This window comes from Vulpes lagopus, chromosome 2 (genome assembly GCF_018345385.1).
Source record: "Vulpes lagopus strain Blue_001 chromosome 2, ASM1834538v1, whole genome shotgun sequence".
Classification (NCBI taxonomy): domain Eukaryota; kingdom Metazoa; phylum Chordata; class Mammalia; order Carnivora; family Canidae; genus Vulpes; species Vulpes lagopus.
In genome coordinates, this window is record NC_054825.1 from 123,891,920 (window position 1) to 123,905,763 (window position 13,844).

At 37.3% G+C, this 13,844-nt stretch overlaps 1 protein-coding gene across 2 annotated transcripts in view; it reads right to left on the bottom strand.

The window, feature by feature from the left end:
• PTPRK (protein tyrosine phosphatase receptor type K) overlaps positions 1–13,844 on the bottom strand; it is a 553,399-nt gene that overhangs the window by 14,163 nt on the left and 525,392 nt on the right. For both annotated transcript variants that reach the window (XM_041730420.1, XM_041730427.1), the window contains 8 exons: positions 13,195–13,379; positions 11,407–11,494; positions 10,308–10,384; positions 10,095–10,112; positions 7,438–7,474; positions 6,239–6,336; positions 5,720–5,836; positions 2,251–2,405 (listed from right to left, as the gene is read on the bottom strand). In XM_041730420.1, coding sequence (XP_041586354.1) covers positions 2,251–2,405; positions 5,720–5,836; positions 6,239–6,336; positions 7,438–7,474; positions 10,095–10,112; positions 10,308–10,384; positions 11,407–11,494; positions 13,195–13,379 — 775 coding nt within the window. The remainder of the gene's footprint in view (positions 1–2,250; positions 2,406–5,719; positions 5,837–6,238; positions 6,337–7,437; positions 7,475–10,094; positions 10,113–10,307; positions 10,385–11,406; positions 11,495–13,194; positions 13,380–13,844) is intronic.

The window sequence follows — 13,844 nt, forward strand, 5'->3', positions numbered from 1 at the left end:
TGCTGGCTCACTGTTCCCATCTGACAGATTCTTGTAAATGCCAAGGCAAAGGAAATCAACTCCAAAACATTGACTGGGAAGTCTGAGGCGGCACATTTCAGAGAAAGTGCTAGGGGTGAGGAAAATGGTGATTACCAACAAGGAGGGGGCCAACAGTAGAAAGGATATTTGAATGGTGGTCTGAAGGAAAAATTAAAATGGAAAGTTGGGTATAGAATTAACAGGTTGGGTATAGAATTAACAGTTGGGTATAGAATTAACAGGTCCCAAAGACAGCCACTGTCTTGCTGTATTTATTCAGCAATTCAATCTTTATATACTGTGGATTACCTGACCTCTTGGGCATGTTTCTTCAATTTTTTAAAAAAAGATTTCTCCATTTATTTTAGAGACAGAGCAGACTGGGGGAGAGGTAGATGGGGAAGGAGAGAGAATTGCAAGCTGACGCCCCACTGAGGGTGGAGCCCAACGTGGAGCTCGGGCTTACAACCCTGAGACCATGACCTGAGAGGAAATCAGGAGTTGGTCACTTCACCAACTGAGTCCCCCAGGCGCCTCTCTTCAATTCTATATGTAAAAATCAATGGCACAAACAAGATATAGTTGGGATTCTTGGGGGGGGGGTTCACTTCCCAAGGGGGAGTCAGCTTCCCCTTTTGTATAAATTCACAGATACCCAAGTGTTAGTGAAAAATGAAAGTTGTTTCAAGAGAGTATCTGCAATCTTGGAGCACTTCTATTTTTGTTTTAATTGGAGTTCTATTTGCCAACATACAGCATAACCCCCAGTGCTCATCCCATCAAGTGCCCCCCTCAGTGCCCGTCACCCAGCCACCCCAACCCCCCACCCACCTCCCTTTCTACCACCCCTTGTTTGTTTCCCAGAGTTAGGAGTCTCTCATGTTCTGTCTCCCTTTCTGATATTTTCCACTCATTTTTTCTCCTTTCCCCCTTATTCCCTTTCACTATTTTTTATATTCCCCAAATGAATGAGACCATATAATGTTTGTTCTTCTCCGATTGACTTATTTCACTCAGCATCATACCCTCCAGTTCTAAAGCAAGCAAGTCATAGGAGAGCAAACGTCCTCTATGATAAGTCATTCCTGAATTAAAAAAACTATTTATCTCATTTTCTAAATGCATAGATGGGCTATTAACATTATTTCTTTGTTGTCCAGATTTGGTCACTTCTCTTAAACTCACTGTTAATAAATTTAACTAAAAGGTATTGTGGGTATCTCTTGCTCTTTCTTTTCTTTCTTTTTTTTTTCCCCATTGCCTACCATCTTCTCAATCACTGTTCCCAGGGTTTGAGACAGGAAAGTAATTGAAGAGTACGTCAGATTTCTTGAGAAGGCTTGAACTGAAGATTTGTTTTTCAGGGGACACAGTATCTGATCCTTACGGATGCCTTACTTTTATTTCATTCTCTGTGTTTCCCCTCTTTCATATGTGTCATTTAAATTCCGAATAGGTTGGATTTTCAGGAAAAACAAAACCTAAGTACAACCTATTATGTAGCTTGGAGGGGATAGTATTTGAGAATGGTGTGCAGCATTTAGGAAAAGTGTTTCAGATTCAGTACATATTTTTCTGTTCACATCTCAAAACGAGGCCATGTAATTCGCTTTTAGTGTCTCTGAATGCTTGTTTTAAGAGAAGTGTCTAATCAGAAGGAAGCCTGGATATAATGTTCACATTTTTCTGGCTTATATTTGCTGGATCTCACTGATGTAGTTTTCAAGGTCCTCTGATGGATGGCTCCCCCCCCCCCACGCCCTAAATTCTTAAATAGCTGTTTTATAGCACAAATTCTTGCAATTTAGGCCATTTAGTAACTCTGTATGTCTCAAATTTAGTTTTAAAAGCTGGCATTCTATAGGGAATTTACTAGATTGGCAAGAAATCTCTATTTTAACCTCCCATCCCATACAATATGGGATTTGCTAAAGCGATAAAAAAAAAAAAAACAACCCACAAAACCCTAAACACAGATGTTGCCACTAAAAGACAGAGTTCCCACACTCTCATTTGTGAACAACACTACACACATCAGGATGAATGGATTTATTTTTTTTATTTTTTTAAGTCTCTGTTCTATACCCGCCTTATAGCTTTTATTTCCCCGCTATTTTATGTTACCCATAGTAGACGTGCGCTGGAACCTTGGGAGCACGCACTAGTTTTGTCTCCTAGATTAAAAAAAGAGGGCTGGAGATAGTCAAGACCATTTGGGCCAGCACTCACCTGCAATGCACCACGATGGGGCCAGCACTGGGGGGGTTGGAGAACTTGACCCGCCGGATAAAGGAGAGAAGGCCGGTAGCGTGGTATGGTACCCCGTGGTCGGGCCAGCCAGTGAAGTGGAACTGCTTAACTTCCCGGATCTCATTGTATCCCCTCTGTGCAAACACGTAAAGAAGTGTTTTCCAAAGAACCCAAATCAGGCCATTAAACACAACCCCAAGCACGAGGCCCAGGTGACAGTGAACAATAAATGAAGACTCTATCAAAGATCACACTTTCTCTGGCAAAGGACATTGGCCTGACGCGGTCCAGGAGCTTACCTGTACGGTCAGGTAACTGGAATCAGAGGTCTTGCTCAGTTCTATAACTCTGTGTAAGTTTTATTTGCCTTGACAGTATCTTCCTCACTTGAAATGACAACACGTAAAATTATGAGGAGAACGGGAAAAAAAAAAAAAAGACAGGAAAGCTAAAATGCTGCCCTATTGACCCAAGGCACTGAGTTTTCGAGTGGTGAATAAAAGCAACCTTCTGGCTTCCAACATCAAAAAAGATTTTAATGCCTTGCTTATCCATGTTGAAAATGGTTTTGAAGCACAGCATGGAGGGATTTTCCAGGACACTGCTACTTGAGATTGTTTTGTAAAAATATACAGACAGCTCAGCTCTTCTTGGGGCAGACAATTTTGTTCTAATTCTGTGAAATAATTCAGCACGGAGTATTATTTAAAGTAACCAAAATACAACATGAAAGGGGAGCGGAATTGCTGCACCTCTGTCCTAGTGGGTTAATTTAAGAGGACCTTTAAATGCACGCTTTGAAGCTGCTTCTTTTTGGTCAGAGAAGCCCGTGGCTTGTGGTAGTAGCAAAGCTTCACAAACACAGATAGAATGCTACAGATTTTATGTGTAGGAACCCACATTTGCAGCCCCCGAACCTCCCGACTCTATGCAATTCCAATGGTGCCGTGAGCTATCTGGGCTATCTCCACCTCACTTGTTCATTCAGAAAAGGGAGACAAATGCCATGAAATACATGAACCAAACTGGGAAAGTTTAGATTCAGTCCTCTATAGACAGACCAAATGTACTGAAGCTTTGGAAGCCAGGGATCGGGTCTCATTATTCTTTCTGGTTCCTACACAAAACCCTGCACACAGAGTGGGGCTTGACAGCTGATATAACGGTGAAAATGATAAACACCCTCCTGGAATCATGCAGATGGAAAAAAATCACTTCCTTTATGACTTTTTAAATTTTTTTAATTATTTATTTATTTATTTATTTATTTATTTATTTATTTATTTATTTATTTTTTCCTTTATGACTTTTCAAGTCCACTCCACTGGGGAAGATCCTAAGTTGTTCTAAGACCTGATTTCAGGCAGGTCACTTCCTCCATATCAATCCTTTTACTGGAGGTGTTTGCCGTAAGGGCCTTGTTCTTTTTAGTAAACCTCAGCAAAAAAAAAAAAAAAAAAAAAAAGAAGTTCTTTTTAATATCTCGCAAGGCATGTTCACTCACTGCTCTTTGTACTAAAATACTAAAATGCTCTTTTTTTTTTCTTAAAGATTTAATTTATTTATTCACGAGACACATAGAGAGAGAGGCAGAGACAGAGGCAGGGGGAGAAGCAGGGTCCCTGAGGGGAGTCCGATGTGGGACTCCATCCCAGGACCCCGAGATTGTGCCCTGAGCTGAAGGCAGATGCTCAACCACTAAGCCACCCAGGCCTCTCTCTATTAAAATTTTCCCAAGGAATTTTCAAATATGTGCTTTTCAAAACAAAAACAAAAAACAAAAAACCAAAGTACTCTTCACCAGTTCTAACAAGAAAACAAATTAAACAAAAAATACAATGATGTTCCAAGATGTATGCCATTAATGACATAAAGTGTTAGTAATCCAAAATATTCCCATTAGGGCCAGGTGCATGTCTCCACTTACTGATTCACATCATATTCTATGTCCTTCATTACACTTTGAGGATTTAGTCACTTAGGACCTATGTCTCTGCTGAATCTATTCCTAAACACTTTAGAATATTTTACTATTGAAGAGATTTTTTTTAATGTCTACTTCTGTTTACTGCTAATATACAGAAAAGCTATCATTTCTGAGTATTTATCTTGAATCAGCCACTTCAATGATTATTAGTTTCATTCTAAAGTATCTCTAGTTTTCTTGGTATAAAATAATCTCGTGTAAAAATAATTTTAGTTTTTCTAATAGGCAATTTATTCCTTTTGTTGTCTTATTTCATTTACTAGAACTTCCCAAAATTTTGAATGCTAATGAGACTGATTATCCACATTACACTTCTGATTACATAGCGACCCCTGTAGGATTTTTACCCCTTAATATGCATGCTATAGTTATTGTTGAATCATCTTTATCATGTTGAAGCAGCCTCCTTATTTTCCTAATATAGATTACGTCTTTTAAGAAAAAGTAAGTACTTTACACTATCTATTAATAAAATCCTATGTTTTTGTTCCTTTAAAGAAGATGTGATGAAATATTCAGCTAGATTTCCCACCACCAGTGTAATATCCTTGCATTCCTAGAACACAATCATTATAGGTCATGTTGTGACGTTTTCTTAATTCACAGCTGGGTTTCAAATTTTTGATATTTTATTTTGAACTTTTTTCGAGTATATTCTTGAATGAAATTGGTCTGCAAAGTGTGTGTGCGCGTGCACACACACACACACACAGATTTTAGAATATAGTTAGTTGGTTTTAATGGCCTTCCATGGTTTAAATAGTTTTATAAACATAGGCATTAACTATTTGTTAGAAGTTAAAGAAACCTCAACTATAAAACCATAGTGCAATTTCAATGGTAAAATTTAAGATTCCATTTTCTTCTGTCATCTGTTCAGGTTTTTAAGTCTTCTCAGTCAAATTTTGAGAATTAGTCTTTACTAGATATAAATGTATCTAGACTAAAATCTCCATCTCCAAGTTTACATGTAGTATTTCTTATAGCTTTCCCAACAGCCAGTATAAGAGTAGCTACATCTTTCTTGTGTTTACTAATATTGCACACTTTTGATTGTCCCTCATTTAGAATTGATAGTGGTTTAATATTTTATTGATCTTTTCCAAGAGCTAGCTTTTTGATTTCATTTATTATTTTCTGTTGGTTTTTGGCTTATGTTTAATTTTTCTTTTGTTCTATTGATTTTCTCTGGTTTTCTAGTTTTGTGATTTTTCACATGATTCTAGACCATCTTTCAAAACAGAAATCATTTATGTGTTTAATATGTGTCCTAAGGTTTACAAACATGCCTGGCACATGGCATGCTCTCGAAAAAATATTTGTGAAATTGAATGAATGAATGAATGAATGCATGCGTGAATGGATGCTTTTATAGCAGCATCAAAATAAATCTTGATGGGAACTCTAAGAGAAAAACAATTTCAATAAACATATTTTAGGAGAAAATTTTCGATAGCTTACCCTTTCCAGGGTGAATGTCCTCACTACATATTCAGCAAGTGGTTCCATTTCCACACAGGTTACTTTGAAGTCACCATAAACTTCAGTATCATCAGGCCAATACTTGTAGCATTTAACCTAAATGACAAAAAGGGTATGTAGGTGGGCCTGCATACATTTTAACCAAGATGGTTTAATTCCAGTGGTAGCTCTTTAGGTTACAGTAAAAATATAAAAAAACTATAAATGAGATAAAAGCATCTATTACACAATAAATAGAAAAGCTTTGTGTAGTCTCATTATAACATAGAAGCCCGATGATGCAATTAGAATCTATATAAACTCAAAGTTTCTTTTATTACTCAGTAAGACATCAAATAATTTCTTAGCTATCAAAGGTTCAATGAGGAACACTCATTTGAAATGCTATGTCTATGAATTTTTAAAACTATGGAATGAGATTCTATTCTAAGTGTGTTATGTTTGGCTACTCAACTTATGTTTAGTGAACAAGAAAAAAAAAATCTTTTTTTCTCTTACCCGGCCAACCTCAACTAAATTTGTAACCATCACAATGCAGGCAGACTGTTCTTGCCAGATCATTCTCCAGAAATCATATACTGTTTCATGAACTGGGCCTTTGAAGAAATTAATTTGAATATTTTGTTATCAGAGAAATTTTGTGATTAGAAGAACTAAGTGGTAAGAATATGCATAAGGTAAAAATCACGGTAAATACAATAAAAAATAATATTGAAGGTCTAACACAGAAATGTCACTGAAATAACTTAAATTCAGCATATATTACCAATTAAATCTACCCACATCATTTGTAAAACAGGGCACATTCAGGGGTTAATGAAGAAACATTCATACATATAAGCATACATTCCACCCTTATATTGTCATCTCCAGACCACAGAAGTGTCTACTGGGCTACACTCTACTCAGGACAAGAAACAAATAAACAAACCAACCTAGAATATTGTTCACCATGAATGATCTTTCTGACTTTAAAGAGTTTACAATTCAACTCAGGTAATCCAAAGATATGTGAAAATACTCAGAAAATTATCTCTTTCAAAACAGCAGCACTCTTGCTTTACTTTCCTCTTTTAAGAAATAAATGCATGGGCTAGGTTTCTTTTCTGATGGTCAGTGGTCAATCTGGAGAGATATCTGGAAGTGTTTTAGGATGTTCTTATTCCCTAGTGTGCTACTGTAACAAGACTTCTCTGCCTTTTTCTTATTTTCTACACAGAATGAACTTGATGAAGTCCCCCTTAGCCCTTGAGACAAATTTTTTTGTAAAAAATATTTTGGAAGAAGGTCTAACATTTCATTATAACATTATTGGTCTTGGGCAATACTCCACTCCAGGATCACAAAAAAAAAAAAAAAAAAAAAAAAAGACAACTTATACCAAGTGAGACCTTTCTGGCTTCCCTCAAAAGTAATTCCTGTGTCCAGCACTATTGACTCTGGGACATCAGAATACCAAAACCCAAAGCACAAATCAGCAGCTGCTCTTTTATTTTAATTAAAAAATAAATCAAGTTTCAATTTGTATATGTTTTACACAGATAAAACGAATCCTATTATACAAATGAATAAAGAGCAGTCTCAGAAGATGTGATTTTTTTTTTCCAGTTAAGTCAGATAAAACGGCAAATAAACCACTAGATGGATGAATATGCAAGTTTGGTTGCTCTAAAACATTTAAAAAGGCAATGTTTTACCTTGAGTTGCAATGTAGTGGCTTGGTCTCTGGTAGCCCTAAAATAGGAGAACAAATTGGTTATCATTTTACATCAGTATTAGAAATAAATGAATGAAGGCATAAAAAGATGAAGACAACCACCTGTTAAGATTAAGTTATAGTAAAAAGTCCAGAAATGAGTAGTGAACTCATAGTTCACTTCTCAAACCTAGGTTATCTGAAAGGTAAACATAAAACAAAAATTAAATGTTTTAAGGCTCAGATTAGAATATGTATTGCGTAATTGAGTTTTGTTTGCTAGGGAATAACCGCGTAGATATTGTTTGGTTTTACTAAAATGTTTATGCCTTCATGTTAATCTTTAGTCATTCATTCCTGGCAAATCGTGTTCAAAAATATTAAATCTCATTGTATCATCCAAAAGTACAACACACTGCATTACAAATGGACAACGACATATTAGAACCATAAAATAATAACAGAACATTCCAATGTTAGAGCTGGACAATGCATGAGTGCATTAAGTCAGAGTCCTGCTGAGATATTTTAGAGAATATTCCCGTACTGCAATATGTTCAGGAATCTGCCAAAACTATTTTGTGTGTGCCGATAGTATTAGTTTACACACACATAATTACAGGTACACACATATATATATAGGGAAGGAAGAGTTTTAAATAAAATGCATCTTATCCTGAACAAAAAATTTAGCGCTTTTTCCTTTTGAGTGTGCCAAGAGCTTTAGGTGGTCAAGCATTTAATGCTAGGTCAACAAAGAAATTATTCCTGATAAGAAATAAGTTGTTAGTTGCTCTCAATTGATTTGAATTCCAGGACATCATGAATATATTGCACGAGCGTTAACGGTATCATAGGGTTAAGCTTCAAATTTGTTTTGTCTTTATCAAAGGGCTTTGGCAAAAGCCCGTGGGACAATTTGCCCACATTTGCTGTGGGCAACTCGATGTGCATACAAACGCATGTAAGCTGAAATCCCCAATCTAATATTTAAGTGGCTGAGCATCATACTGCTGCCAGTTTGGAAGTTTCCTACCTCTTCTTATACCAGATAGTACAATTTTTCATGGAAAGATTTTTCTTCCAAGCTTTATAAACATTTCATCTCCCGATTTTCATGAAAAAATTTACCAATTGCAGAAGAGTCTTACGTATAATAAACTAACGGGAAAGGGAACGTTATAGAGTTGTATAGTCATCGGCCAAAATACACTGGGGTCTTAACAGCACGACTGGGCAACAACACAGTCTCACTTGGAACACGGGTTTACCATACGAAGCATAGAGTAGTAGTATGACAAGGCTCCAGTGTATAGGTCTTGGCAGAGAACCAAGGTTAAACTGAATAGGCAAAGAACGAGTACATATTTGTCAGAAAACTGTTGCATTTTTTTAAAGAGTGGACATTAGCTTAGCCTTCTCTTTTGAGATGTCTGATTAATTTAAAATATTGAGTAAACTCGAGTCAAATGATGACCAGAATTTTCACCAATATACTCAGAGACTATACGTAATAAAATTAATTCAAAGATATCAATGATGACAGTTCACAAAATAACTATAAAGCATGAATTTAATAAATGTGACAGAACTAATTTCCTATTTATGGGAATTAGACAAAGTTGGGGCCTGATTTTCCTATGTTTTATGCAACCATAAATGCATACGACATAGATGCTGCAGTATTTGATCCTTCTACCTTTTGCCTCACAATTAACGCATGTTTTGAACTGATGAATCTCAGCACACTTAGGATTGAATTATTTGAAAATAGCTGAAGTTTCGTGAGTGCTTTAGATGTGCTAGGTATTGTGCTGAATGTTCAACATGCATTGCTTTATTTAATTCTCATAACGATGAGGTTAGAACTATTATTATTATCCCCACTGTACATGTAAGGAAATGGAGGCACAGAGGTGAAGCGACAGTCCCAAGGTTCCCGGCATAATTTTGACCAGGGAACATGAATAAAGAGCCTGTCCTTCTTCCATGTAATGCAGTATTATTGTTTCCTCGACAATGTTTTATCTTTGAATTGCTAATCACTTTCCATTAAATCAACAATTTGCACGTAGATAACGTTTGTAACCAAAATGTAACAGTGGAGCATATGATCAAAACAGACTTTTTTTTTTTTTTTTGGTTTGCACAGTTCGATATATATGTGTGATATGTGTCTTTTACAAATGCAATTTAGTAATGCTTTTGCCTAAGTAATTTTAATACTTTAACAAGCCAATACCACACACCACAAAATAGTCTTCCTACCCATTTTTAACATCAGAAGTCAAATGTAAAAAGTAAAATTTCAGAAACGCTAATACACATCATACTATCCAGCTTCTCACATGTTTGGGGAAAGGGAAGAATAAAAGCCAGAAACAGAAATCATCAACAAATAAAACTCGAGTACAGAATAACTTGTCAAAAGCTAAAAATGGTCCTGTGTTTCTAAACATAGCAAAGGGAAGGAGGTAAAATAGATCTTCACACATGTAAAGGAGTTACGAAAAAATGAACATAGATATACCGTATGAGGCTAATTAGGTGAAGCATGCAGAGGTAACTAGTAGTAAGCATTAGTAATAACTGTAATTAAGAGTAGTTATATTAAATATTTATAATAGGGTGCTGTTATTTACATATAGTGGTACTTACATCCCTGTACAGCCAAATCTACAGCCCAAACCAAAGTCAGGTGTGAAAGAAAGCACAACAACGTCAGTAAGTACTAGGACGTAGAACAAGGAAAAGTGTACAGTTTGTTCTTTATTTTAAAAAGCTAGCAATCACTTTATAGGTAATAACAAGCAAAAAGATTCACATGTATAAGCCAACAAATTGGGCACACCGAACTATAAAAATACTTACATCTATATAGTTGGCATTAATGTAATCGGAAGAAGGATCATCCTCAACAGGTTGCAGAATTACTCTGGAGTGGTCATCTAAAGGTTTTGAACAATAAGATGAACTTATTAAAAATTTCCCCTCCGTTCTGAGACAATGACCTCTGCAGACACCAAAAGGAATCCAGTGGTGGCTGAGAGCTTATCCATAATACACTACTATTCAAATCTCCTTAAGGAAACACAAGAACTTTAATGGGCTCATGACTTATTACACTATCCCATCAATAAAGATTCGATGGCTAGCATCTTCATAGTGAGGAAGCTTTTCGGGAGCGTGGTAATCAAATGATGAGTCATCATTTGAGTCATTCTAGTCCCGCCTCTTAGACCTGGCTCTAAATGGGGGGGGGATCTTTCCCTGCTGCATGTTACAGCACACGAGCCACAGAACTGAGAGGAAGTTTCAATCTCTGCTCCTGACATCTTATTTCTCGAGACGTGAGGTTGAATTCTGACGTATTCAGAAGACGTTTTAAAATAATTTAAATTGGGGACTGAGTGTGGCACTGTTACAAACTAAACGTGTTCCTTTCCTTACCGTTCCTGCGGTTTCATAGGATAACCAATTGGTTTATCCCATGTAGACACCTTGAAGCCTTAATGATGTCCCTGATGACAAATAACAAGGAGCAACAGGAGTCAGGCACTGGCTCCGAGCAAGAAATAAAGGTTCTATGGAAAGAATAACACTCCCACCTTGAATACGCTTGGTAGAAGCGTTTTAGCAATTTATCACTGAAAAGACCTTTCTTTTTCATTATCCTGGTCCTCTCAGCTGTCAGTAACACCTCCACGCATTTATGTGCAAACATAAAATCAAAGAGCACGTTATCTCCACAGGGTGAAGAGTCTGAGTCAATTTAATTAACAAAAATGACGACAACTTCAGAGTCACTGCCAAGGGCCAATGCTGTTTTGATATTATACAGATTACTTTATAAACAGCTGCGATTTATAAACTCTCTTAAAGTTTAAAACCATATAAGGAGGCCTTGTCGCTTACTACTTAGCTGCTACACACAATATTTACATTCACCAAGAATTGTAGGAGAACTTACATGCGATAATGTTTCCATATCGATTTTTTGCTCTATTTTGATCTTTTTTAGCTACATCCCAAGATGCGGACTGTCCTTCAAAGAAGCTCTGGAAAAAAAAAAAAGTAACAAGAAGACTGAATTTAACTCTTTTTCTTGATTCAGGTTTTATCTGTTCTGAAGACCAAAATAATAAAAGCCACTTTTCTCATGGCGGAAGGGAGTCCTAGAGTAGTAAACAAGTTCTCTTTTCAGATCTCAAAGTTTGTTGGACTCTTGTTCATCTAGGACTGGACTGAGTTCAAAATAAGGACAAGAAACAACTTCAGGGGGAAAAAAAGGAGCTTGAAACGATTTCAAATCTAAGATTGCTACAACTTTGAGAGATGGAAGTAGGGAAAGCATCACAACTTCAAAACTATTTTTAATGAGTATCTTTCCAATGTTTTTACTCTAGCATTTATAACAGGAAAAAAGAAAACCTGTTTTCCCCCATAATTATTCATTAAATCGTGTGCAATACATCACATGGCAGTTTCTTTGAAGATCATGAAAAGGACTGAGTCTCTACAAGGGACCATATGAAAATTAAAAAGAGCCACCATATCCAAGAATCTTGGAACAGATGAATTTGCTGATTGGTTTAATTACCATATGCAGCAATTTAAAATATGCGTATAGATTTCTTTTTGCAGTAAAACTTAAACTTTGCTCAACACAGGAAATGGGGTCTTCAAAGAATCAACGGTCTTTGAAATGAGGTACACAGGAATACACATGAGATGAACAAAAAAAACCCCCATCTTTGGCAGGATATTATAATTCCTTGCACTATTTTGTTGCCAGAGCGTAGTGTTTCCGGTACTTGTCTACAACCGACTCTCAAAACTCCCAGCTAATTTTATTTGCTCCCAAACTCAGGTATACAGGCAATCTGGAAATAAAATAGAGTTCAGAAGATTCCTCGAGAAGTTGAATGCATTTCAGATGGTCTTTCAAAGTCAAGTACTGCTTGGATCCTTTCACTTTCAGTGCGTGTACAGGGTGGTACCTACTTGGCTGTGGAGAAACTTCCTTCCGTGCCCGAGGCGGACACCTCTCAGGAAGTGTGCAGAGTGGCGAAGGAACTTTTTCCTTTCTGCTATATTGTGTTTATTGAGATGACAAGTTTAAATCACTCCCTGTGCAGTGTGACTTCTACTTGTATTTTGGATTTAGTAGGAAGGGGAAGTAAGGTTGGAAGAAGACTTTCCCACATCCTTCTTTTGGCTTCTTAGCGTTGTCTGGATTTGCAGTGATCTGTTTTTGTTCTCAGCCACTTCCAACCAGTAAGCCACAGAGAAAACCGAGAGTGACAAGTAGGACATTTAGAACACAGAGATGGACCCCAATTCTCACCAGGGGGTCCACACGCAAGGAGGCAGAGAGGTAGCCCTACTGCTTAAGGCATTCAAATGGTTGAATCTGTAATAGTAACAGTGGGACTCAAAGGATCCTGTTTAATGGATTTTTTCAGTGGGGGAGATATGAGGTCTAACAGAGCAGTTTTTAAATAGCACAATAAAATTCTGGAATCCAAGTTTTAAGAATTCTTCAAGTGAGTTTTGACCCAGAAAGTGTCCCTTTCTTTCAATTTCATCTGCCCCTCCCTTCTTCCCACATACACATTTGAGGATATTCTCATAGACACACGTTTATATATGCGTCTACGGAGTAGACGTCACTCCTTATTATGCTAAAGGGAGGAAAAGACATTAAATCACACTATTTGATTAGAAATAAAATGTAACATGGTTTAGTAACTTTCACCTCATACTCCTCTTTGAACCCGTAGCTGTCTGATGTCTTCATGAGATTAATGTGCTGCAGTAGGTCGGCGACCCTGATGGCTGGGTGCAGCTGTCCCGTCTGGTAAGGGGATTCCGTTCCCTCACAGAGGTAGCGAGGTACGTCCAGTAGACGACTGGATTCCGCTGTCGCACTGTGGTTCTCATCTGGCATTTTTCGGATTCCAGAAGATTAAAAGAAAGACAGAGTTACCTTGTTTAATACATATCTATGCAAAGAAAATTATAAGAACTTCAGATTTTTCTGATCACAGGAGGATGAAAAAGAAATCTAGCACAGGTCTAGGGCGGCTTCCCTGTGAGGACAAAGCCTCTGACAGCAGCTCAAGATCTGAGGTCAGTTTACTACATCTAGGTCAGCAAGATACTGGGTGCTGTGAGATGTAGACATCTGATCCACTCTCAGAAGGTGTTAGTGGGAGATTTTGTGGGGTTCTCCTGTTTCTTGAACCTGCAGTCACAGCAGCACAGAGATCCGGTTGTCAATTGTTGGAGAGTTTTGTTTTTTTTTTTCACTGTCCAGTGACCTGAACAGCCTCCTTCCCCACCATACCCCAACCTCGCTCAGACCCAGTCTAGGCAACCCGTCCCCACAGGGCTGCCACCTGGGGC